General features: G+C 40.1%; 1 protein-coding gene across 2 annotated transcripts in view; it reads left to right on the forward strand.

The window, feature by feature from the left end:
• Pbx3 (PBX homeobox 3) overlaps window positions 1–24,928 on the forward strand; it is a 194,053-nt gene that overhangs the window by 141,905 nt on the left and 27,220 nt on the right. For both annotated transcript variants that reach the window (XM_006988720.4, XM_016007182.3), the window contains exons 3-5: window positions 3,394–3,635; window positions 14,894–15,084; window positions 21,782–21,917. In XM_006988720.4, the coding sequence (XP_006988782.1) occupies window positions 3,394–3,635; window positions 14,894–15,084; window positions 21,782–21,917 (569 nt within the window). The remainder of the gene's footprint in view (window positions 1–3,393; window positions 3,636–14,893; window positions 15,085–21,781; window positions 21,918–24,928) is intronic.

The following is a 24,928-nucleotide window of genomic DNA, read 5'->3' on the forward strand; positions in this document are numbered from 1 at the left end:
AATCATACCATTTGAGTGGGCTGTAGGTACTTTTCACATCTGCAGCTTAGTATTGTGAAGGGTGTGTGTGTATTCAGAGAAAGCTTTATAATAATTTTGACCTGTAATTTATTTATTGCCCTCAGATGCAGTTGTCTATGCAGATGCTCTCTCCCATTATCTGTGGGGCAGGTGCACAGTGTGTTGAAAGACAGCTAATTAGGATTTGCTGAAAGATAGGCAAAAACTGTGGACTTATAACAAAGCCTAGTTCATTGTTAAACAATGTTTTACTGTGTTTGTATGATTTGTCTGGATCTTGTGGATACTGAAATGAATGTCACGCCTATGAGTATACTATAAACGGAGTTTGGGGGTTTTGTTTTGTTTTTGCCCCTTAAAAAATCATGCTGTGATAACCAGAAAGCTGTGATGTAAAACTTTATAAACCTATTTGGATATACATGTTTTGAATTAAAATCTTTAGACTGTTGTTTCACCAAGTTCCAGTGTGAAGTTACAAGGACCTTTTGATATCATGGTGCTAAATCATTCAGGCCTTTGCAAATCTAGGCTCATTAAAATGTTTATAGGTGCCCAGAGGAGTGGGGTGCTGTGACTGAAAGCCATGTGTGCCCTGGGGAGGTCAGAGAGCCTAGTAATAGCGATGGAGAGGGAGGAAGGGTGAGAAATCAAATAATGACGTAAGTAAAGAAATAAATTCAAATATTCAAAATAACTTTAGAAATCACTGTTATTTAGGTATCCCATAATCATTACTTTGCTTAATAGAGGAAATATATTTACTTTTCAAACTGTAGTTTTGAAAATGACTGCATTGTTGATAAACAGGCTCCTCACTGCTGCCTAATTACACAATGCTCTCTAGTCCTTTTTATTCACAGGGTCTGAAGTTTCTGTTAGGAAACGATTTTTCTCATGGGATTTGATGCACATAATTTAGAAAGGAAATACAGAAGGATTTCATTAAAACATTTTTCTTGTTCTTAAGCAAGCACATGTTGATTTACTTACGGTTTTAGAAAGCAGGCATCATAAGAAAGTATTATAGGTGTTAAAATATGTACTTATAATTTTCCTTGTGTCCACTGCTACTGAGACTCCTAGTGGCACAGGGGTGGGACAATAGTAAATATTATTAGAATGCCACAGGTACCTAGTTACTTTCTGCCTGTGTATTCCTGATGACTTTTCTTCTCTCTTGGTTTGTCTCCCTGGTATATTATTAGTCAGTGAGCATCTATTCCTCTCTGCCACACTGTGCAGGGAACTCAAAGAAGTGTAGTGATTTGGCTCTGGCTGTTGATGTTAAAGAACCTTACCACATACCATGAGGAAAAGATCAGTGTGTTTAAATACAAAGGGAAAATTAGAAACCTTACAGAACCTTGAAGGCAGATTTTAAAAAAAAATACACATTTGCAGGCAGGTATGGTGGCTCACACCTGTAAGTACTCAAAGGAAGGGGTGTGTGTGTGTGGGATGTCAGTCATGCCAGCTTGGACTATATAGTGAGACCCTATCACTCATCAACAAAGAAAAATTTCTCTCTTTTCAGAAGAAGTACAATTATCTAGAAATAACACACACACACACACACACACACACACACACACACACACACACACGAGCAAAAGTTGACTACAACAGAGAAGTGTAAAGAGCCTAACTTGATATAAAACAAAACAGAACTGGAAGTGCAAGATGAAACCATCCAGTGAGCTCATGAACAGCACAGCCTGGAGAGCAGAGTGTGTAAACCAGGAGTGGGTCCGTCATAAGCTCTTAACCCTGGAAGTATTTAAGTGAATCAGAAGAGAGAAAAGATTTAAGTTGAAAAGAACAACTTAGCCGCTGTGAAGCAGTTCTAGAACACAGTGAGGCAATTCTTTCTAGTCCCCCAGTAACTAGCAAATACACCACCAGCAATGATGTGTTTCTAGAGATTTTAGCTTAAAGAGTTATCTAACTTTTGGTTTCCCTAAATAAATTTATCACCTTCATATGTTATAATTTTCAGATCTTATTTGTCTCTGAATAGGCAACTGATGTAATTTTTAAATTATGGTGACTTAGTTTTATTATTCAGTTGAAATTATTTTTAAACAAAAGTGACAGCTTTAAAATGTTTTGGGGGAGGAAATCAAAGTTGTGGATTTGAGCTATGGCAACCAAGAGCTCTGTCATGCTGTGAGTGTAATTCAGGGTGTCTATGGATGAAGTCTGTTCGTAAAAGAATTGATGGGACATGTAGGTTAGCATATGAAATCTCAGAGCTGGTGATCAGTTGAGTACTTGGCAGCTTATAGATGTTACTGTCATGTAAGTTACACCAGACACAGAGTGTGTGCCACTGTGGATAAACAACAGGCACACACGCAAGAGGCAGACTCCAAATGCAAACATATGAGATGCCAGCTCCCCCTCCCCATGCCTTGTAAGTAGTGCGGGGAACCTGCTTCTGAACAGATTTACAGAGGTTAATTGGGCTGGGATAGTTTATATTGTGTTACACATTAATGAAAATGCTGATTTTGAGCTGTCATGACTCCAGTGCTTTTTATACCACGATAATTATTTTAAAACTTTGTCTTCTGTGTTGTTGAAAACATCTTGGCAGAAAGCCTGTGTGACCTGATTAAACCTATGAATTGTCAGCTGTGATCTATCGTACTCAGAAGAGGTTGCTGACTGGCACCACTTGGAAGTTCTTGATGTAAAAGCAGAATGAGATTGAAACTACTGTGCCCAGGACTCGATTGCTGTGTCGGTGGCACATTTTAAACTCTGTATTTGGTGTCCTTGTTTGTGCAGTTTGCTGGCACGTGCCTAACAATGCCCTTTTAATATGTATTTTAGTCTAGCTAATTACATCATATTGAGTGTATTTTGCTTTTGAGATTGCATGATAGAAAAGCTATCTAGTCCTGTTTATTTCCCAATTTTTGATACAGACTGTGGATTAAAATTATTTTATGGAATTTCCAATTTTATTTCTCTGACTGTATAGAGAGACAGATTAACCATGCTTTGTGAGTTTGTTTATATCTCTGCAATATTTTCTTTTTCTTAGGTCCTCCTTCCTACTTTATGCATAAATCATTTAAATCTGAAGTTCGGATAATCAGAATACTCTAAGAGCTTATCTCTTTCTAAGAGTCCAAGTTGGGGTTAAATTATGAAAGGGTGTATAAAGAGTCCTAGGATGCATGTAAATGTATTTTGAAAGCAATTCTCATAGTCAAGCTTGTTTATCAAATGTGATCGATGAAGTTCTCAGCATGAATTGTAGTACGCTGATGTTGTTTGATTATTTTCTCAAATAAACAAAATACTCACACTGTTTGTCCTCTGTCTCTCGCTTCTTCTCTCTGTCTTTCTCTTTCCTTGAAGGTCTCAGCATCAGAGGAGCCCAGGAGGAAGACCCTCCCGACCCCCAGCTAATGAGACTGGACAATATGCTTTTGGCAGAAGGGGTTTCAGGTCCTGAGAAAGGTGGGGGATCGGCGGCAGCAGCTGCAGCCGCGGCAGCCTCTGGAGGTTCTTCAGATAACTCTATTGAACACTCAGATTACAGAGCCAAATTGACCCAGATCAGACAAATCTATCACACAGAACTGGAGAAATATGAACAGGTCAGCAGCCGCCACTCTCAGTCCTGCACAAACCTCTATTGTCTTCTACTAGACTGTACTAACCAATTCCAAGGGCCATAAGGGGTAGGTGTTAACACAGACTAAAATAAGCAAAGATGATGTACAAAACCAAGAGAGTTGTGGGAGATGCTGTGAGCTTATGGGGGCAGAGCTAACCCTCATATCTCTTTGTTTCAGTTTTATTCATTCCTCACATTCATGGTACCTAACTACCACACCTGTAAGCCCTTCCTTCCTGCTAACCTCATACTTGGTGCCCTGCAGAGCTCTGTAGAATTCAACCTAGTCACTGTCTTTGTTCATAATCTGTAACAGCTGGCAAAAAGAGAAGCATCATTGCATAGTGAGCTTTTTGATCTCATACACTGTGAGTTCTAGGAACCTCATAGGAATTCATTCTATGGACTGTGCTAGACTATGTGGAAGGGGCTTCTGGGATCATTTGAGGATGAGACTCCTGGTTAACTGTGACTGTGCCAGGACAGAGTAGACCAGGCATTGTGTGCTAAACCCTGATCACAAAGAATAGAATTAAAAATCTTCTCAGCAAACTTACTAGCCAGACTTAATTGAACCTCAGGTATCTTTGAGTTTAGGTATGTCATGTTCAGTCTGCTAATAACAGAAAGTCACATTGCCAGTTTAACTCAAGCACGCTATTGATTACCAAATGACTCTAGATTTTCAGAAACCCATATTAGTTCAAATGTGAGGGAACTAAGTGATTCCTGGATTCAACATACTGTGGTAAAATGTGGGTAGTCAATTTTTAATATATTTTAGTTAGTAATTTAAGGCTAAAATTCTACTTAGATTAAGAACTTCTCATTTAATGTGGATTTTCATTTGAAAGGTCTTTAGAAGATTCACTATAATGTCAACTTTTGAACATACACACAAATAAAGAGATGAGTTGAGTCTTATAAAATAGATACTGTATGTTAGCAGTCATTCATAATGCCTATACATTTTAGTGGGAACTGTGTGTGTGTTTGTGGTATGGAGGGGTGTTCCTGGTGGCTTTCCTTTTCCTTAAAGAAAAAAAATTTAAGAGTAGTTTTAGGTTCATGGCAGTATTCTCAGAGATGTCTTCATGCTCTCTGATCTCACATATGTATGGCTTACTTAGCAACACCACCTGCCAGAGAGGTCTATTTGTTACAGCTCGTGAACCAGCATTGACACGTCAGCACCCCAAGTCCACCCTCTGTTATGGAGCTCTTCTGGTCTCATGCACTCTATGCACTTGGAGAAGTGCATATGCTTACAGCATCTGAGAACATTTCCACTGTCCTAATGGTCCTTGTAACACATTCTCTCTGCCTCTTCCTTCCTACCCCTCCCTCCCATCCTCTCCAACTTCCTTTCTCCTCTCTTATTTTTCCCCTTCACTCCTCCCCCATCGATCCCTGAAGACCACTCTTTGGTTTTCATACTGATTTTTCACAGTTCTCTGAACAATTTCAGTTGTATATGTTGGCCCTCTACACCTGCCTTTTCTTACATTCTGAGAATGATAGTATTAAATCAATGCTGCATCTTTATCCCAGAGGTGAGTGTTTTGAGGAAGAATAGAAAGATACAGTGTATGTTAAAATGAAATGCAAATTAATATTATAAAATTTTCTATTTGGGGGCAAGTCTTTCTGGGATTCAAAACTATATTTTATTTGTAGGGATAAATTTTGGTAGAGAATGTTTAGATAATAAATTTAGAAAAATTATTGTGTATGTGTATGAAAAATCCAGCTTTTTGATTTGACATGAATAATTGAGAATAAACAAAATAAGTCATGGTTGAGAGGTTGCCCTAAGCATAAACAGTAGAAAATGGTTTTAATTTGTAGTATAATCCTAATTGCCTAACTTTATGTTAAATAGGTCTATGCATATTTACCAGGCAACTGTCACTGGTCACCTTGCATAGAAACAGGTGTGTGGGGCCAAATGGCCGCTCTGTTCTGGTTGTTCCTGCCCTCTGTCACAGGACTCTTCCCGTACACCGGACTTGCTGCTTCTATAGATGGCCCTGTTAGAAGTTGGGTAAAGCTGGCATCAGCAGAAGACAAGGACTCAAGCCTTCTTAGCTTAGAAATACCCTAAAAATTGCCCATGAGCCTTCAACAGCTTCAGTCTCAGCTGATACCAGAATCAGCTCACTAGTGTGTGTGTGTGTGTTGCCTTAAAAATGCACATTATACACAAGTTCTACATAAATGAATCAATTGTATTTGAATTAAATACAAAATGGAGAAATAACAAATTTAAATGTTATAATGGACCGTATTTCTGGATAGAGTTGGTGCTTCATGGATTCTTGAATATATGTTTCCTTCCTCATTCTTAACATGTTCAGAAGGACATGTATAGACATGTGGAATCTGTGCAGCACTGTAGGCAGATTATGAAGAAGTGATCATAGATTGAGCTGAATTCCACTTTACATACTTGGTCCTGGAAGTTCTCAGTTATTTACAGATGCTGTGTGGGATTTGACCTCTTGAGTTGTCTTTGGACAGCTTTAGAGCTGTATTTCTGCCAGTGCTGTTTTACAGGAAGAGGATTCCCTCTGTTTAGACCCAAGAACAAGGGGCTTTGATTACTTGCATGGTTAAATAGAGCTGAGTGAGGGCAAGGAGTGACATTTCTAAAATAGATGGTATTGTATTTCCATTCAGTGTCACCCACCAAGATCAGAGTCAGGCATCAAATCAGGTTCTGATCGTATGCTATCCTTGTCTATTGGGTTTTATTGCTCTACACACAGAACTGGAAGATAATGCAGGTTTTCATACTCAGGCATCCTAAGACTGACCCATGTTGGTTTGTGTTTGAGATGGGAACAGAAACAGGTGAAAACAACTATCTTAAAGACTTTCCAAAAAAATGTATTTTCATCTTAAAAGTGATCAGGGGGATGCTGAATGACAGAGCATTTATCAGGAAGTAGGAAGACCATGTATTTCAAGGCAGAGGCTTTGTTGGAAGATTCTGTGAGTCTCAAAGAAATAAACCATATCAGAATCTTAAGCAGTATTTACTCTGCTGTGTTTTGCAATGAAGCTGTAATGAAAATGTATCTGAAGTCTGCTCAGATTTAGATTGCCATAAAATTAACAAACATCACCACTGCAGTCAATTAAAGAGCCTCGCAAGTTAAAGCGCAGCCACACTCACAGTGAACACACTAGCGCTGCAGCAGGAGCAAAATCACGTCTAGGCTGCAAGGCTCAGTTTTACATATTAGGGATGGATTGTCTTTAGACTCCTCTTTCCCCTCCAGAAAATGTTCTTTGATCATACATCACTATTTCATAGACTCAGAAATTTGATGATTTGGGAGATAATCATCCAACTTCACTCACAAATGTTTTTGAGATATTACATGTTGGCTGTGTATAGTGAGGTACTTTAATATTATCATCACCCAATAGGCAACAATCCTGTTCTCCTTTGGTCTTGCTGATCTGACACCGAGCTGGAATATGATAGTTTCCCAAAGCTTGCAGCAAGCACCTTAATACTTCATCTTGAGTTTATTGCTTTCTTCTGCTTGAGAGACAAACCTCTATCTTCTTGATTAGCCACAAATCTTGGAAAATGCCTTTACTGTATTTTTCAATATTCCTATGGCTAGAGCCCCAGCTGTTAGACTAAATCAATGAATTCTGAATAAACATAAGCCCTGGTGCTAATGAGTCTTGTTCTTAAGAACCAAGGCTCTTGGTTGAGCTGTGCTTTCTTGGATTCTCTACCTTGCCACCAAAAGGGAATGGACACACTCGTTTTTGCACATGAGATTTGACCTCAGTGTTTGTCCTCAGTTGAAGAGGAAAAGATATATCATGCTCGATGCAGCTCTCCCACTCTGCTTGTATACAGGCAATTCATGCTGTAATTTACAGCTGCTATAATAGAGACGACACATTGAAAGCTATCTACTATAATTACATTGAAATACATTTTTGCTCAAGGCAAAAGTATTGTAAGGTTCCCAACCCTTGTTAAGCATCTGGAAAGCTGCTCTTTGAATTCATCCCAAATCCACTAAAGCACTAGAACCAGACCCGAACTCTGAATGTGCTCAAATCCAGGTACCATTTGGCAATTGTAGAAGACTACAAGAACTTACTACTGAGGTTTCAGGAGACTCCTGGAGAATGGAGGGTAGAAGAATTTTTTTTGTTTTTGTTTTTGTTTGTTTGTTTGTTTGTTTGTTTGTTTCTCTGTGTAGTTTTGGTGCCTGTCCTGGATCTTGCTCTGTAGACCAGGCTGGCCTCAAACTCACAGAGATCTGCCTGGCTCTGTCTCCCAAGTGCTGAGATTAAAGGCGTGTGTCACCACCACCTGGTGTGGGTGGGAGAATTTAAGCCACAGTAAAGACTGTGTTTGTAGTTTTGGAGTATCCCTACATTATATACTTAAATTTTCTGGCAAAAAAAAACCTTTGCTTATAAAGAGATTTTATTTTATTTTTATTTTTATTTATTTATTTATTTATTTATTTATTTATTTATTTATTTATTTATTTATTTTGGTTTTTCGAGACAGGGTTTCTCTGCGTAGTTTTGCGCCTTTCCTGGAGCTCACTTGGTAGCCCAGGCTGGCCTCGAACTCACAGCAATCCGCCTGGCTCTGCCTCCCGAGTGCTGGGATTAAAGGCGTGCGCCACCACCGCCCGGCAAGAGATTTTATTTTATCAGGTTAAAAATGCTGCTGTTACCATTGGGGGATGTAGCTCAGTGGAAGAGCCCTTCAGCATGTATTCAGTCCTAGGTTCATTCCGTGGTAGTGGCAAAAATGGTGCTGATTTTTACCTTGTTACCACAAATGCCTAGGTCCATTTTGCCTTTCATAGTGGTTAAGCAGATAAACAAAAGACACTACCTTGTGTAAAGTGTGTATTTCTGTCTCCCTAGCAAGGCTCTTTTTACTCACTGCTTCATGGGAAGTGTATTTAAGGTCAGTGTTCAGCTCCAGTCCCTTTTACTTATATCAAGTGTTCAGCTCCAGTCCCTTTTACTTATATCAAGACAGAGTCTTGCTGAGTTACCTAGACTGGCCTTGAATTTGTGAGCCTCTCGACTCAGCCTTCTGAGCATCAGGGATTACAGGCGTGTACCAGCATACACAGCCAGGTTTACCCACTGGCTTTCATGCCAAGGATTTTCTTACTTGGAAGGAATATTTGCATATTTCCCTCTTTTTCTCTAAGTTACTGGTTGGTTGGCTGTATATTGATCTCATTCCAGTTGGCGTATACAAGATCTTTAAATGTTAACTTTTATCCTCAAATAAGAATTTGTAGATTTAATAAGCATTCAATGAATATGAAAATCTATAACATTAGAGTAAGGTCATATGAGGTTATCAAAGTATCTAGAAACTGAACAGTTGAAGTCAGATTTTAGGGCCAACTACTGTTTGTTTGAAATGGGGTCTCACTATGTTGCTGAGGCTGGGCTCAGATTCCTGGGTTCAGTGAATGTCTTGCTTCAGCTTTGAAAGTAGCTGAGACTATAAGCAAGCAACATCATACCTGAATGGGCATCTACCTTTAAGCAAGAGTTATTCTTTTCATCAAAAGTTGGTTTTAGAATGGGGCTTTTATGAACTGTTGCCAATAATCATCTTATGGAGATAGTTGCAAAGATGGTTTTTAGAATTGATCACCAAACCATTTAAAAACTTTATTTAAAAATCAGTGCTTGTTCCCTGTCTGATTTCACAGTTTCACATATAATTATGTACATTTAAATGAAGAGAAAAGCATTGAGTCTTGAATTTCAACTGGAAAAAGCACCATCACTTTTTGTTTGTTTGTTTGTTTGTTTTTTGTTTTTCCAGACAGGGTTTCTCCATGTAGTTTTGGTGCCCGTCCTGGATCTCGCTCTGTAGACCAGGCTGACCTTGAACTCATGGAGATCTGCCTGGCTCTGCCTCCCGAGTGTTGGAATTAAAGGTGTGCACCACTGCCACCCAGCTACAGAATTTTTTTTTAAATACTGAAAATTTTAGTTCGGCATATAAATATTTCAAATATATTGTAATATCAAGGAGACAGTTTTACTAGTCAAAAATATCACTATAACATTATCTAGGGTCTAAATATTTCAAATCCTGGATTATCAGTTGGTTTCTATTTTCTAAAGAGAAAGGAGTAAATGGCAAGGAAAGGGGCTTATATTAAGAATTGGTTGTAATGTCTTATCAGATCAAGTTTTCCGTGACCTAGGAAAATTGTATCAATATAGTGTATGTTTTAAAACACAAACATTCATCCTACTTTTTAGTAGCTGAATTGAGAGGAAAAGGGGTTTCTGCTAATATTCTCATAGGAAAGTTCAAGGAGTCAAAACTCCTTTTCCTAAATATTCCAGTTAACCAAGGTAAATTTGCATTTATATTATGAATACTTACTAGAAAGTTTTTAACTGTAGAAAAACAGTAAAATGATGAAAATCGTCTCTATTATGTAGTAGTGTTATGTAGCAATGTAGTCTTGGGTACAGGGAGGCATGTGAACGTCCTGCAGTGTGGACAGCAGCAGTTGCCAGAATCTGTTTGGGTGGCCCTTCCAAACAGCTCTGGAATCATTTGAGCATCCACTCTGTTCTGTTTTTATGAAAGTCTACCTTTTAAAGAGTAGATGATGAAGCACTCTGCTGTGCTTTCCTCAGAACCAGTACAGATGATGATGAAAACGAGGCTGTAATTTACTTTCAGTAGTGGAGGGAAAAATATCACTTTGTCTAAAGTGCATGCATCTTTCTTAAGGGTGTACCCAGATTTTAATTATCTAAATGTAAATACTTAACGAATTTTACTTAGAGTAATGAGCTAAAGTGAATACCACATAAATGAGATGTTCTAATTAATCATGTATGAACTACTGGCTTAAAGGAAAGCTCTGAGTTCTGTGAGTGCTGGGCTAATGCCAAATTGCTCATCAGCATTTTCATTCATAGATGACTTCATTTAATAAGGTGGGAAACATTAGCAAATATTCTAGGAAATTATGAGTTTTTAAAGGCAAAAACTTTTTTCTTTTCTTTTAACCTTTTTCTTTTGTGAACTACTGGATGCTTATTAGGGATCACAGAGAAAATACCCATCCTGGAGAGGATAAAAATCAGACAAAAAAGAAAGAAAGCTGCTCTCTCAAGAATCATTCACGTGATGTCTTAATTACTTACAGTGACATATGCCCTGCCATGCTGTTATCATAATGTGTAAGTAGGTTTACAGGAATCTGCAGAGTTCAATGAAGAAGTTAGAACTACTTTTATACTCCCGCCCAACTGTTCTCACAGTTTGCATTTGTAGTGCTTAGACTCAACACTCTTGAAGACCCCTAACCCCTGGGGACTTTGGCTTGGTAGATTCTCTCTATCAATATTTATCATAATAGAAATTAAAGCCACAAAACTCAAAACATTTATTAATCACTTAAAAAATTAAAGCAAGTATTACAGGTTAGCCTAATTTTTTAACTTTTATTTTTTAAAATACCTTCAGTTGGGTGTGGTGACTTATACCTTTAATCCCAATGTTTGGAAGGAAGAGGCATTGGCTCTCTGTGTGGTCGAGGCCAGCCTGGTTTACATAGAAAGTTCCAGGAAGGAGGAAGGAAGGCATAGTGAGACCTCCCTCACCCCTCCCCATAAAAAAGCCCCCCCCAAAAAAAAAACCCAAAAAAACCCTTCAAACATTTGTGAGAACATTGCTTTTTACCTTTTTGCAGACAGTAATTTATTTATTGATTTATTCTTGATTTCACTTCCATAATCAGTTGTCATACAGTTGAAGTTTATAAGGGATTTCTGGGCTTACACATTGGAAAAGAGAAGAGATGGCTAGATATCAACATCTTTTTCGGGATAATTGTGGACATCCTCTCTTATACACTGAAACATGACAAGTTACAGTTATAACAATGAGCTGCCAGGCAGTAATCTGAAACTGTATGAATGAATGTGTTGTGTTCCGTTCCTTGGGAACCCATTAGTCTAATTTGTACTTTGAATATATTTCCTCCCTATGCACTATGCATGCTTTTGTAGTGTAGTACATTGATCATTTTGGAAGTATTACCTCACTGGATTAAGGATATCTTGTGTGTGATAATGCACATCATTATACAGTATGACAATAGACTCCTTAATGTCACCACTATCAGAAAGTCTCCAGGGAAGCTATCAAGGTCACAAGTTTTCAGGAATCCAAATTTCCATTTGAAAACTAAAATTTTATCATTGGCACAAATTCTGCCAGCTAGCTGTTTGGGTCTACATGATAGACCAACTCACTTGGTTCATTTTTGAGAAAATATCTGCCAAATAGCCAAGTCCAAATAATAATTTGTTTGTTTTCTTTTCATATAAAAATAGCATTCTGGGGAAAAGTGACTAAACTATGAATTTAATCATACGATAGGTTTTCTTGAGCCAGTGACCCTTTGATATGCAGGAGAAGAGCTTTCTGTGTGCTTCCCCTTGTCACACAGAATCTTAAAGACACACTTGAGGGTTGAGATTTAATAAAATGAACAGTCTTTAGTCTTTACTAAGAATGTTCCTGAATGAGAATAGCCTATGTGTTTATGTGACAGTGTGGTTGTGATGTTTGTTTGTTGTCTGTCTGTCTGACAAACTATTTCAAGGATTACCAAGTCCATTGGTTCACAACATACTCCAGTGCTGTCCTGCCCCATGTAACAGTCAGGAGCCATTAGCCACAGGTAGCTAGTGAAGTATGTCAAGTTAAACTAGTCTGAATTGATATGTAAAATATACACTGGATTTGAAAGGGTGCAGAAAAGTATATGAAATACCTCACTGACAGTTTTAAAGCATTGATTATGTATTGAAATGTTATTCATGAATTATTTGAATAAAATATATCATTAAAATTAATTTTACCAGATTTCTTAAATGTTAGCTCATCATAGAGAATAAAAAAAAAACTTATGTGGATCACTGTATATTTTATTGGGAAGCACTGCTCCAGAGTTATGAGGTCTTGTGGCCAATTAGAAGGAAAGTTAGAAAGTCTGTCCTTAGGGATTTAGTGTTGCACATATGTTGGCATAGAAACACCCAGGAGCCCTGTAAAAATATATTTCACAGCTTCAGTTAGCTCATCAGTTTTCAAACGTACTGTACCTTTGGACCATCTGTTAACATTCTATGGAACTATAGAATTTGCTAATCCTGTGAGAAATAGCTCAACATTTTTCATTTTACTTATGAGAAAACTAGAGGCTGAGGTTGTCATATTACACAATTTGGAACTGATATAAGCATTCCCTTAGGGAACGTACAGGAAATAATATATACATATCTTTCTTGGCCACATGGCCACATGCTTTCAGCTTGGTATAAATCCAGATTGATAGTGTAATGGGGGAAATTTACTTTTTAAAAATTTGGTGTTCTTAAAGACAGAAAAACTTCTGTTTTTTGTTTGTTTGTTCCTTTTTTGAGGCAGTATCTCACTTTGTAGCCCAGGCTGGCCTAGAACTCACTCTGTAGACTAGGCTACATCAAACTCATAGATGTAGCCTGTGCCTCCTGAATGCTGAGATTAAAGGCGTGCACTACCATACCCAGCCTAAAAACTGCTTTTAATCTACAGAATTCCTTAATATTTTACTGTATTGAATATCAGGACAATAATTATTGGCCTTTAAAAAACCATATAGACTATCGTTGATTCTAAAAAGAAAGCAAACCAAACCCACAGAGTCTTCCCCTCAAAAATACACAAGTGCACACAGCTTGTGTTTGAGTTTCAGGAGGTTCCTAACAATCTTTTCCTAAGCCTCTCCCAGGACTATGATTTAGACGCCTTTGCTTATGGTGCAGGCTGCTGGGTTTATGGATGTTAGCCAGCCTGACTCTCATTCTTGAGTTGTGATATGAAAGCCCACCAACCTGTAGGTATTCACTGGGTGTCTGCTATGCGCATTGCACAATTTCACTCTGAAGAGTCCTATAATGTGGGCCACTTCTCATAAAAATCAAGTTCTCACAATTTAAAACATTTGAAAAATACTTCAAATGAATGGTGAGCACAACTTACTACTACCTCTTCTTAGAAAGTGTATTCTTCCGTGAGCAGTTAGGAAAACCATTGCTCTAACGGGTGATGTTGAGGGTGGTGAACATTATGGCAGCTTCAAAATGTGTTTTTCCTGTGGCCTTAAGATAGCAGATGCTCTTTTATCCAGGGTACAGGCCGCTGTTTATTTACCAGGAGTGCTGGATTGCAGCGTAGGCCCACTTATATAGCGCTGTAGATGTACTACAGTGTAGGCAACTGAAAGAGATGGTGTCTCAGGATTGCTAGCTAAAATGTTCCAGACTCAATTTGGATTTTTGGTCTCTTGCTGCCTCTCCCCTGAAGAACTGAGATGTTTTACCCATCTTTTGTTCACTGAGGCCTGCACTGTGGATAACTATCTGTTGTTATACAGCCTTGTGTGCTTACTCAGATCAGATTTATCATCCCCAGCACCAAATCAAACCAAATAGGAATCTGTGAGTTCTCCTGTTCTCTCTGCCATCGGTCCTCTGAACTCAACAAATCCTGCATTGGTAGGCTGTTACACATGTGCTCTTCTGACCTCTGTCTTCATCTGCAAAACTCCTTCCCATTCTTTAGAGTCCACTAAAGCATCACTTCTACCATGAAGCTTCTGGGTGGTCCTTCTCCTCTGGAACTAGTGAAACACTTATCACCATCTTCCCATCAGCCTTCATACTGGCTTTTTTTATGTGATAAGTAATGTTCCACCTCATCTCCGAAGGCCAGCTCTTGCTCATTTCTGTGTCCTTGGCAGCTCTGGAAGGGTTTTTAACTTCATGATCCTACAGTAAACATTTGTTGAATAAACCCAACACCCTAGAAACAAAGAGGAGCCACGAGCATGCATTTGGTAGGAGAGAGCAGCCAGTGCATTCCAATGGGAAACATCATTTGGACGTGGAGCAGGGCCAGGTGGGAAGGACAGTTAGGATCTGGTCCTTTGCATGTCTGCCATTCAGTTTCAGAAATCTTGATGTTTTAACTATGTCACCACTTTTTCCTCAGCTGCTTAGTTCACACTCTCCCTACTCACTGCCTAGTACTGCTGGATATTGCTAGTGAAGTGGAAATTCAGATGGGTGAATGTCTGGGTGTGATAATACAAAGTTTCAGCTTCTTAAGGAGTGTTTTTTTCTTTCCTGTTACAGGCATGTAATGAATTCACAACACATGTGATGAACCTTCTCCGAGAACAGAGTAGAACACGTCCCATTTCCCCAAAAGAGATTGAAAGGATGGTGGGCATCATCCATCGGAAATTTAGTTCCATTCAGATGCAGCTCAAGCAAAGCACGTGTGAAGCAGTTATGATTTTAAGATCAAGGTTCCTTGATGCCAGGTATGTGAGGCCATGAATCTTCTGCATGGCTTCCCCCCTTGCTCCTTGTTTGTTTTCAGAGAAACTAGCTGGTCAATCTTAGATTCTTCAGTTTGGCTAGATGAGCTCTTTTCTGTGAATAGATAGGTGATCCACCTTGTGGTACCCATACATCAGACAGCCTTTTCTTGTCCTGGAAGTGTAACTCGGGAGCTGCGGACTGAGTGACTCTGGAAATAGGTCAGCTTAGTGCTGCTGCTAGAGGCTTTAGTACTAATTACTTCCTTTCCATTCTGATACCAAAAGTTTGTAAGGTTGATTTTTTATTTTGCATGAAACTCTACTTTAATAAAGGTTTGTTTTTTTTAATAAGTTTTAAAGATTTTTTAAGAAAATTTTCTGTATATGGTATTTTGCCTACCTGTGTATCTGTGCACCAATGTATTCAGGAGCTCACGATGGTCAGAAGAGGGCATTAGGTTCTGGAACTGGAGTTGGGAACCGTTTTGAGCCACCGTGTGGGTGCTGGAAACTGTACCCAGGTACTTCGCAAGAGCATCAAATGCTCTCAACTGCTGAGCCATCTCTCCAGCCCCTCTAAGAATTTAACATTTACCTTGCTTGTGTATACTGTTGAAAACACCAGAGATGGTGGTAACTCCTGAGAAGCACCCTATTTGATTGATCTCATTACCATAAAACACCAGTCTGTAAGGCCAAGTGAGAAAGCCTGCTAGTGTCCCTGTGTGAAGTGACACAGTGCATTCTCTGTGGCAGTTAATTGTGATGACCTGAATGACACAGAAGGACTGTCAAGGACTTACACACCAACTGTGAAGATGCCTCTGGAACATTTCTCCAGCCAGGGGTCTGTCCAGCTATGGAAAAGAATTTCTATTTTATCTTCTTTCTTCTCCCCTTGGATTCGACAGAAGCCATCATTGTCATCTAAATCTCACAATACTAACAGAAATGTGTGAGGCAGTGTTGCAGCTAGAAAACTAAGGGTGTGACCTGTCTAAGATTCAAGCAGGAGACACTTTCCACCTAACTGTATGCTGTTTTCCTAATTGAGCAAAGTTCTGTATCCCCTGGCCCTGCTGGACTCTCAGCAGGACTCTCAGTCTTCTTCTGACGTCTCTCACACTGGCTCTCTGCTTTCCTCTTTCTTGGTCTAGTGGTTCCTGTTGACCCTTCTGTACCTAAGCTAGCCTAAGACCTTTTCCCAGGCCCCACTTCCCCAGGCTCCCTCCCCACAGCCCAGTCTCATCATCCCTTACCTTCAGTACCACTGTGTTACCCCGATGCTTTGTTTAAAACAATGGTAGCCTGCTGGATTTGGGAATGCTGTACAGTTATTGTAAAGTTTAGCATGCGTGAGGCCCTGGGTTCTATCCTAGTACCAAAAGACAGATCAAATAAATAAATAAGTAAGTAAAACATGACTGCAGTTTGTCATTGCTGGTTAACTCACATAAGCCCCCTCCTCTTGGTGTTGAAGGCTCTATATGTGTGGCCCGTTCTTCATTGTTGTGAGGATTTTCTGTTTGTTTTGTGCTGAGGATAGAACACAGGATCTTGCACATGGCAGCAAGCTTTGTACCAGTGAGCTACACCCTCAGCCTCGCTGACAGTTGTTACTTTGAGAGAGAGTCTCAGTTGCCTGATTGTCCTGCCTCAGACTCCTGAAGAACTGGAATTACAGCAGGTGTCACCATACTTGACTGCTTTAAGGTTTACTGTTATTTCTAGGTATAAAGTGCCAAGATCATTGTAGAAAGTCTTGGAAATGTATAAACTAGAGAAGAGAGGGCATCCATAATGTTGTTCTAACAAAAAGGGGGCGGGTTGCAAATGTTTTAATGCATTTCCTTCTGCTTTCTCCTTTGTTTGGTTTTGTTGTTGTTTTGAGACAGGGTTTCTCTGTGTAGCCCTAGCTGCCTGGAACTCACTTGGTAGTCCAGGCTGGCCTCAAACTCACAGAGGTCCGCCTGCCTCTGCCTCCCGAGTGCTGGAATTAAAGGTGTGTACCACTGCTCCCAGACCCATAGTTTATGCTTTAGCATTTAAATTATTCTCACTAGTTCAAACCCTCCCTTCTTCCTTCTTCAGTTCCTCACTTGTTCTGTGAAACAGTTAACAAGGCAGGCAAACATATGTACTAGTTTAGCGTGAATTCTACCTGAGGAGAAGGGTAATAAGCAGGTAACACATGCCATCAATAGAATCCTATTTGATGATCCAGTGACTGTAATAGGATGATAAGTCCTGGGAAGAAAAAGGAATGGCAGAGGAGATAATATAAGAGGCTATTTTATACTTGATCTCTGACCTTTGAATTGTCTTCTGTGGATTACTTCTCAGAATGGAATATTTTTTACTCCCCTTTCTTCTGGTTTTTCATGACACCCCCACCAGGCCACAGAGTCATTGAAAGTCAAAATTACAGTAAACATATGTCATCAATTATAAAACCTAATTGATTGATGGGCCATATAAATGCCTATATTTTATTTTATAGATATTTTATTAGAAATATATCAGGGAAAAATTATTACACAGTTATATTTGAAAACGGGACATACTTTTTTCCATAAATGACTGTGACTTGTGCTCCTATTTTCAAGAAAGGGTGTTTTTTAAATTGTAGTAAAAGCTCACTTTCATTAGCACAGTAAAGTTCTTGCAACCTTAAATGTTGGAATGGGAGATTTAAAAGGTTTTATTTTTTATTATGTGTATATGTTCATGTCCAAATGTGGTTTTGTGTATGTGGGTATATATTTTCATTTTTAAGATGATTTATGTGTTTATTTATTTGTGTGTGTGTAATATACACATGCAGTGTCTATGGAGTCCAGAAGAGGGTGTCAGATCCTCTGAAGCTGGAGTTCTAGGAGGTTCTGAGCCTGGTGGATGCTGGGAACTGAACCTGGACCTCTGGACCAACAGTGAGCACTGTTAACTGCTAGACAGTCTCCAGCTCCACTCACCACAGTTTCTGTTTGTTTGATTTAATAATATTTTAATTAATTTTTGAGAATTTCAAAGTATTTTGATTATATGAATGATTTTTTTATTCATGCTTTTAGCAACTGAAGTCACAGTTTGGGAGGTGGCACGAGGAAACAAATGTTTAATTTTTTTTTTTATCAAATTTGAGCATTTTTGTAAAAAAAAAAAAAGCTATTTAAAACACACATCTTCGTGGACTCTGCTAACACACTTTCTGTTCTTCCCTGTGGATGCTTTCCTATTTTTGTCTGCATATATGTTTTGTTTTTACATAACTGCATTCATAATGTATACACCTAATGGTTTCCTTTTCTTCCACAAAGAGTAAGTATGTTATAACCTTGAATGAGCCGAGCTGGAGTAATAGAGTGGCAGAGCTGAGAGAGAGGGTGCTCCTGTCTCTGTGCCTGCTCCCCAAACCCCAACGCAGTGGTGGTGCTGGGGCACATACAGCCCTGGGACTAATGTGCAGTGCACACTATCATGAGGCACAGCGTTTAGAGTGTGGCTTCCTGGGGGAGGAGTGAAACCAAGGACATATACCTAGTGGCATTTTCTACAGAAGGTTTTCCTAAAGAGTAACAAAGCGTAGGACCTTCCTCAGTCCTGTGCCTTCCAGTAAATTTCGCTGAGGTTGGGCTCTTGAGTAACCCCCTCTGTGCCAAGAAGCCAAGTGCATGTTCCAGGCCTGCGTGCCTACCCAAAAGGGTGATCCCTTGCTTAGTGTGCACTTTCCAGAAGATCATGTTCATTAGACAAGCCTGAAGTATGTGTCAGTGTAAAACCTTCAGGAATAAGCTTGTGTGGCTGGTGTACCCATGCTGTAATTCACATGGAGCTCAGTCTGTGCTGCCCATTAATCTGTTCTCTGAGGTTTTTAGATGTTTGCCAAAACTTCCCCTGGACAAAATCTCTGAGTCAAACTTTACTTCCTAGAGGTTTTCTTCTCTTTCGTCCATTTACATTTTCTATTGTCCAAACAAATGCCTGGCTGTCATTTACTCTCTTTAACCCTGGCCTTGTCTCTGGACTTCTTGTTGTAGCCGCGCAGTAGAATTGAGTGGAATGGCCAAATTGGATGTATGGGAAAGGTTAGAGCAGACAGTTGGGCATCTAAGGGGGCTGTCACTCAGCATCAGCTTGTTGTATGGCTGCTCTTCCAGTTTTCCACACACAGCTGCAAAAGTAGGTTTTTATATGCAGGTCATTCCTGTGAGCTCTCAACAGGGAATGCCTTCAGCTTCATATTAGTATCAATTCTGGACCTTTTCCACTGTGCTTACTTCACCCCCTGCTCAGCAGGGAGTACCTCTCCAGTGGTCCCACCTCAGTGTTTTATATTTCTTTTCAAGCCACATGTGATTCCTGCATGAATTATTCTTCTCAGTAGGTTCTCCTTCTTCTACCCATTTCATCACCAGATAGATCCTGGCCCCCAGGACACAGTGATTTAACCTCCATAAAGTTAAGAAACTTCAGAACAGAAACCTGTGAATTTTTTTTTTTTAAACAAACCTACATTAATCACTCTCCTGACTGAGTGCTGTGCTGGCTGGGTTGTACCTAACTGCTACCTTAGTGATACCGTGGTAACCAGCTAATCACATCCTTACACCCACTTTTTGGAGTCTAGGATATCACAGTTGAGAAAGTCATTAAGATGATTTGAAAGCAAGTGTTGAGAGAATTATCTAGGGAAGACGTTTTCCAGTCACAGAGTAGCTAATCTAAAGTGAAATCTGACAGATGTTCGTTTTCAGGCAGGAATTCTTCAAAACAGAAATAATAACCACCAAATATAAGCAATGTGTTTGCTACCCAAAATATGTTGTTAATAAATATTTGGTTTCCTGATATTTGCCCCATACGCACCCCTCCAGCTAAAACAGCAAAATGTGCTTCTCTGCTCTTTCCTTTGTGAGGAACTTGTATTGAAGTCCAGGCGGTTGCTTAAGTGGAAGCCCCTAAGTATGTTTTTTCTTCCCTTCTCTCCTCATCTCATTGCTGCACTGCCCCATCACTTCCTCCTGTATCTCCCTTCTAAGTGGATCTTGAATCTTAGTTCTGTGGCCCTCGCCCTGATAGCTTACCATCACCTCCAGCTTGACCCACTGGTGAGGCTGACTCTTCAGTAGTCTCTGCATGTCCTTCTGTGCTCTCTTCCAGCTGTTCTCAGTGTCAGCTCGACCTTGACATGAGTGACCTGAAAACTGTGGTGCAAGCCTGTGATCTCAACACTCGGAGGCAGAGGCAGGTGGAGCTCTATGAATTTGGTCTATGTAGCAAGTCCTAGGCCAGCCATAGTGAGACCCTGTCTCGAAAAACAAACAGAACAAAAAACATAAAAAGTAGGGCAGTGAGAGAGCTTCTTGATACCAAGCTTGACAGTCTGAGTTTGAGTCCTGGAACTACGTGGTAGAAGGAGAGAACCAATTCCCAAAAGTCGTCCTCTGAATGCCACATGTGTGCCTCCACACATAAATCATGCATACACATGCATATGTGAGCATACACTCTCTCTCTCTCTCTCTCTCTCTCTCTCTCTCTCTCTCTCTCTCTCTCACACACACACACACACACACACACACACACACACACACACAATAAGCAAATGTAAAAATATTTTTTTAAGAAACAGGAAAGATTAAAACCTCAACAGCTTCTTGTTGCACTTAGACTAAAACCTGGAACAGCTTGTGAGTCCCACACCCTCTGTCATCTGGCCCCTCCTTTCCTTCCAGGCCGACTCCCACGTCCCTAACTTTTTCTGAGCCACAGCCTCTTCTAGCCCTTTAGACTAACCAAGTTCTTTTGCATCTCAAAGTCCTATCCTCTGCCCACTCCTGTTCCCCTCTCTTTGTCTAACTCCTACACATATCCAGGTCTTAGACTGATTTCCTCAAGGAACTCAGCTCTGGCTCTGGCTGTTACACACTGTCATTTCACCTTGCACTGTTTCCTCATGATACTTTGTGTGGTCACTATGATGCAAACCTACTGATTTCTGTGTTCTTTTGTGGAGGGTGTTTGAGACAGGTTGAGACTATGTAGCCCTGGCTGTCCTGGAACTTGCTCTGTAGACCAGGCTGGCCTTGAACTCAGAGATCCAACTGCTTCTGCCTCCCAAGTGCTGGGATTAAAGGTGTGCGCCACCATTGCCCAGCTGATTTCTGTGTTCTTATTTAATGTTTTTCTACCCTCTTCCTGACCTCCAGGTGCCTGTAAGTTCTCTAGAATGTGTCTGGGTTTTTGTTTGTTTGTTTGTTTCATTCTCCATATATCTTCATTTAATACCTAGAACATATTAGGTCTTTTTTTTTGGGGGGGGGGGAGGTGGGCAGCATGTTTCAAGACAGAGTTTCTTTGTGTAGCCATGGCTGTCCTGGAACTTCCTCTGTAGACCAGGCTGGCCTCGAACTCATGGAGATCTGCCTGCCTCTGCCTCCCAAGTGCCAGGCTCACATTAGGTCTTGAATGAACTTTTTGAATAAAGAATGAGATGCATTGTACTTCGTACTCTTGTACTTTTCTGAGTCATGCTGTAGCTAGACAGGGCTGGGCCATGCTTCAGAGGCTGCCTGGAGTCCTTCGTAGCTCTCATACTGATGAGTTAGAAGTCCACTTTCTTATGCAGTCCTAATTAAATGTAATTGGGTAACACTGATAGCTGTGACTTACTTTTTCCTTCCTGCTTTTGTCATAGACGGAAAAGGCGGAACTTCAGCAAACAGGCCACAGAAATCTTGAATGAATATTTTTACTCACACCTCAGCAACCCCTACCCCAGTGAAGAAGCCAAAGAGGAGCTGGCCAAGAAATGCAGCATCACAGTGTCACAGGTGAGGGACCCCACGGGCTGTGCTTTCCTGGGATGTGGGACAGAGCCTCATCTGCTGTCATAGCCAAATGGTCATCTTCAGAGAAGCTGTTTTAAAATTTACCTATTTCCTCAATTAATGTGAGAAATCAAAGCTTAGGTAATTTTTTAAAATCACTAGTTGACAAGGAGTAAAGATTCTATCCATCTTCTGGCCCCCAGTGTCAATCTGCTACTGACAGGTAAGTGTGCCATGGGAGAGGCATGGTCACTTTCCTGTACATGTCATGTAGGCCTGGCTCCCTGACCTAGATAACTGACCCAAGGTCCCTCAGTAAGAAAACCCAGTTTATGTGTTGCCGAGGAAATGGAACTCTGGAGTGAAAGCCTGGAGTTCAGAGAGCCCCTTGTAGGTAGTTGTACTGTAATGCTGGAGTCCTGTGGATTTCTTCCCAGTCTTCCTTCTTGCTCAGAGTTGTGTTGCTGATTGAGGTACTTCAAAAATAGATCAATGACTTCATCTTTAAAAATATCAATACAGTCTTCCTCAAGGCTGGAAAGATGGCTCAACAGTTGCTGCTTTTCCAGAAGACCTGTGTTCAGTTCCCAGCACTCACAACACAGCTTATAAGTATCTGTAACTCCAGTCACAGGGATCTAATGCCCTCTTAGGGTCTGTGTGGGCCCCAGGCAGGCACTTGATGCACAGACATATATGCAGGCAAAACACTCATACACATAAAATAATTAATTGATTGATTGATTTTAAAATATTCCTCCTTTATTCATTGAAAAGCAGTGTGTCTGTGTCAATAGGTATAGATTTGTGATTACTTGCTAAATATTACAGTAATTATTTACATAGCATATATATTATATTAGATTTTATTAGTGCTATGGAGATAATTTCGATCTACAGGAGGGGGTATGGAGGCGAAATACAAATACTAAGCCATTCATGAAACTTGAGCATCTGCTATTCCCTGGGGGATTCTGGCAGTAAATATCTAACTAGAATTACCTTTAAAATAAAATTGTTTACAAATTTCCACATTTTTGTTTATAGGTTGCCATGTAAGCAATGCCTTTTTTTTTTTTTTTTTTTTTTGAATGAACAGTGATAATGTACCAGTTCTGGCAAGTGGAGCTTAAAGAAAAGCTAACTCACTGGGCAGTGGTGGCACACGCCTTTAATACCAGCACTCAGAAGGCAGAAGCAGGCGGATCTCTGTGAGTTCAAGGCCAACCTGGTCTACAGAGCAAGTTCCAGTATAGCCAGGGCTATACTGTGAGACCTTGACTCGAAAAACAAAACAAACAAAAAAACCAAAAAGAAAATAAAAGAAAGGAAGAAAGAAATGCTAACTCTCCCAAAAGTTCATGATCAGAATTCTAAAACAATATACTCCAGCTACATATTAAATATATTATTCTGTGTCTTAGTTACTGTCCCATTGCTGTGCAGAGACACCATGACCATGGCAGCTCTTATAAAGAAAGCATTGAATTCAGGACTTGCTCACAGTTTTAGAGGGTAAGTCCATGATCATCATGGCAGGAACAGATAGGCATGGTATCAGAGCAGTGGCTGAGAACTTGACATTCTCATCAGTAAGGAGCATGCAGGAAGAGAGAGACTGAGCTGGGTGTGGGCTTTTGTAACCTCAAAGCCCACCCCCAGTGACACACCTCCACCAATAAAGCACACCTCCCAGTCCTTCTTAAACAGTTCTATCACCCGGGGACCAAGCATTCAAACATGAACTTATAATAGATATATTTCTCCTATACACTTGAACCCAAGACACAAAGAATCTCCTTTGGATTCTAATGAAGATGTTATATTAATGTCTTATGTGATTGTCATTTAAGAGAAAATAATAGCCTGAGTTTACACTGATTTTGTTTTGTTGTTGTTTAATTTTTTTGAGACAGGGTGTCATTGTGTAGCCCTGGCTGTCCTAGAACTAACTCACTAAGATCTGCTTGCCTCTGCCTCCATTCCTGCTAGGATTGGAGGCCTGGGGCCACCACTCCCGACCCTGGGCTGATTTTTTAAACTTTTCTTTTAATGTTGTTTCCAGAGCAACCTTGATTTATAATTATGATTCCATTCAAGGCTTTATTTCCTTCGCTTATTAAATTGTATTTTGATCCCTGCCCAGTTTCTTTTGAAAATGTTTTATTTAGTGTGTTTGCAGGCACATAGGTGCTGCTGTGTGTGTGGAGATGGAGAACAACTTTCAGAAGCTAGTCCTCCTTCCTCCTGGATGGTAGGGCTAGAACTTGAGTCTTCAGGATGGTCACTTTCAAATATGATGTCATTGATTTGGATTTCCAGGTTCAAAGTTATGTCTAATAGAAAATGCCTCTGTTTAGACTGTGTAGCACTGACTGACACTTGAAACATGGAGCTTTCTTTCTGGGGCTTGGGTGTTGAATTGTAATCTTGTTCTGACAGGGGCCATAGTTGGAGGATTCAGTCTTTCATGGCAGTGAGACATGGTGGCAGGAGTGTTTGGCTGTGGGTTGTATTATGTTCATAGTCAGAAAGCAGAGAAAAATGAACTTTGATCTCCATTGTGTCTTGCTCTTCTTATCCAGTTTGGGTCCCTGGGCCATGGTTTGGTGCAGTCCACATTCAAGGTGGGCTTTACTCCGCCATTAAATTTCTCTGAAAAGGACCTCACAGACAGTTCTGGGTGTGACTTGCAGGTGACTCTAAACCCAGCCAAGCTGAGCATAAAGAGTCAACAGCACAGTGCATGTCCCCACGTGCTGAGCCAGCTGACAGCCAGGTCTGCTTTCCTGCTTGAATGTTGTAGGTCCTTTAAGGTGTCCTGCTCCCACTCTGTTTGTAACTTTTCAACAGTGTGTCTAACACTGGGAACAGCATACAGTATACCCTTTCCAAAGCTCTGATCCAGGTTTTTTTGATTGCTGTAGTATGTAGCAATTTGGATGTAGTTCTAGGTCATCTTCAGTATATACTTGGGAATTAGCAATAAAAGGTTTTCTTCTGGCTGTTCTGTC

Source organism: Peromyscus maniculatus, chromosome 4, assembly GCF_049852395.1.
Source record: "Peromyscus maniculatus bairdii isolate BWxNUB_F1_BW_parent chromosome 4, HU_Pman_BW_mat_3.1, whole genome shotgun sequence".
Taxonomy (NCBI): domain Eukaryota; kingdom Metazoa; phylum Chordata; class Mammalia; order Rodentia; family Cricetidae; genus Peromyscus; species Peromyscus maniculatus.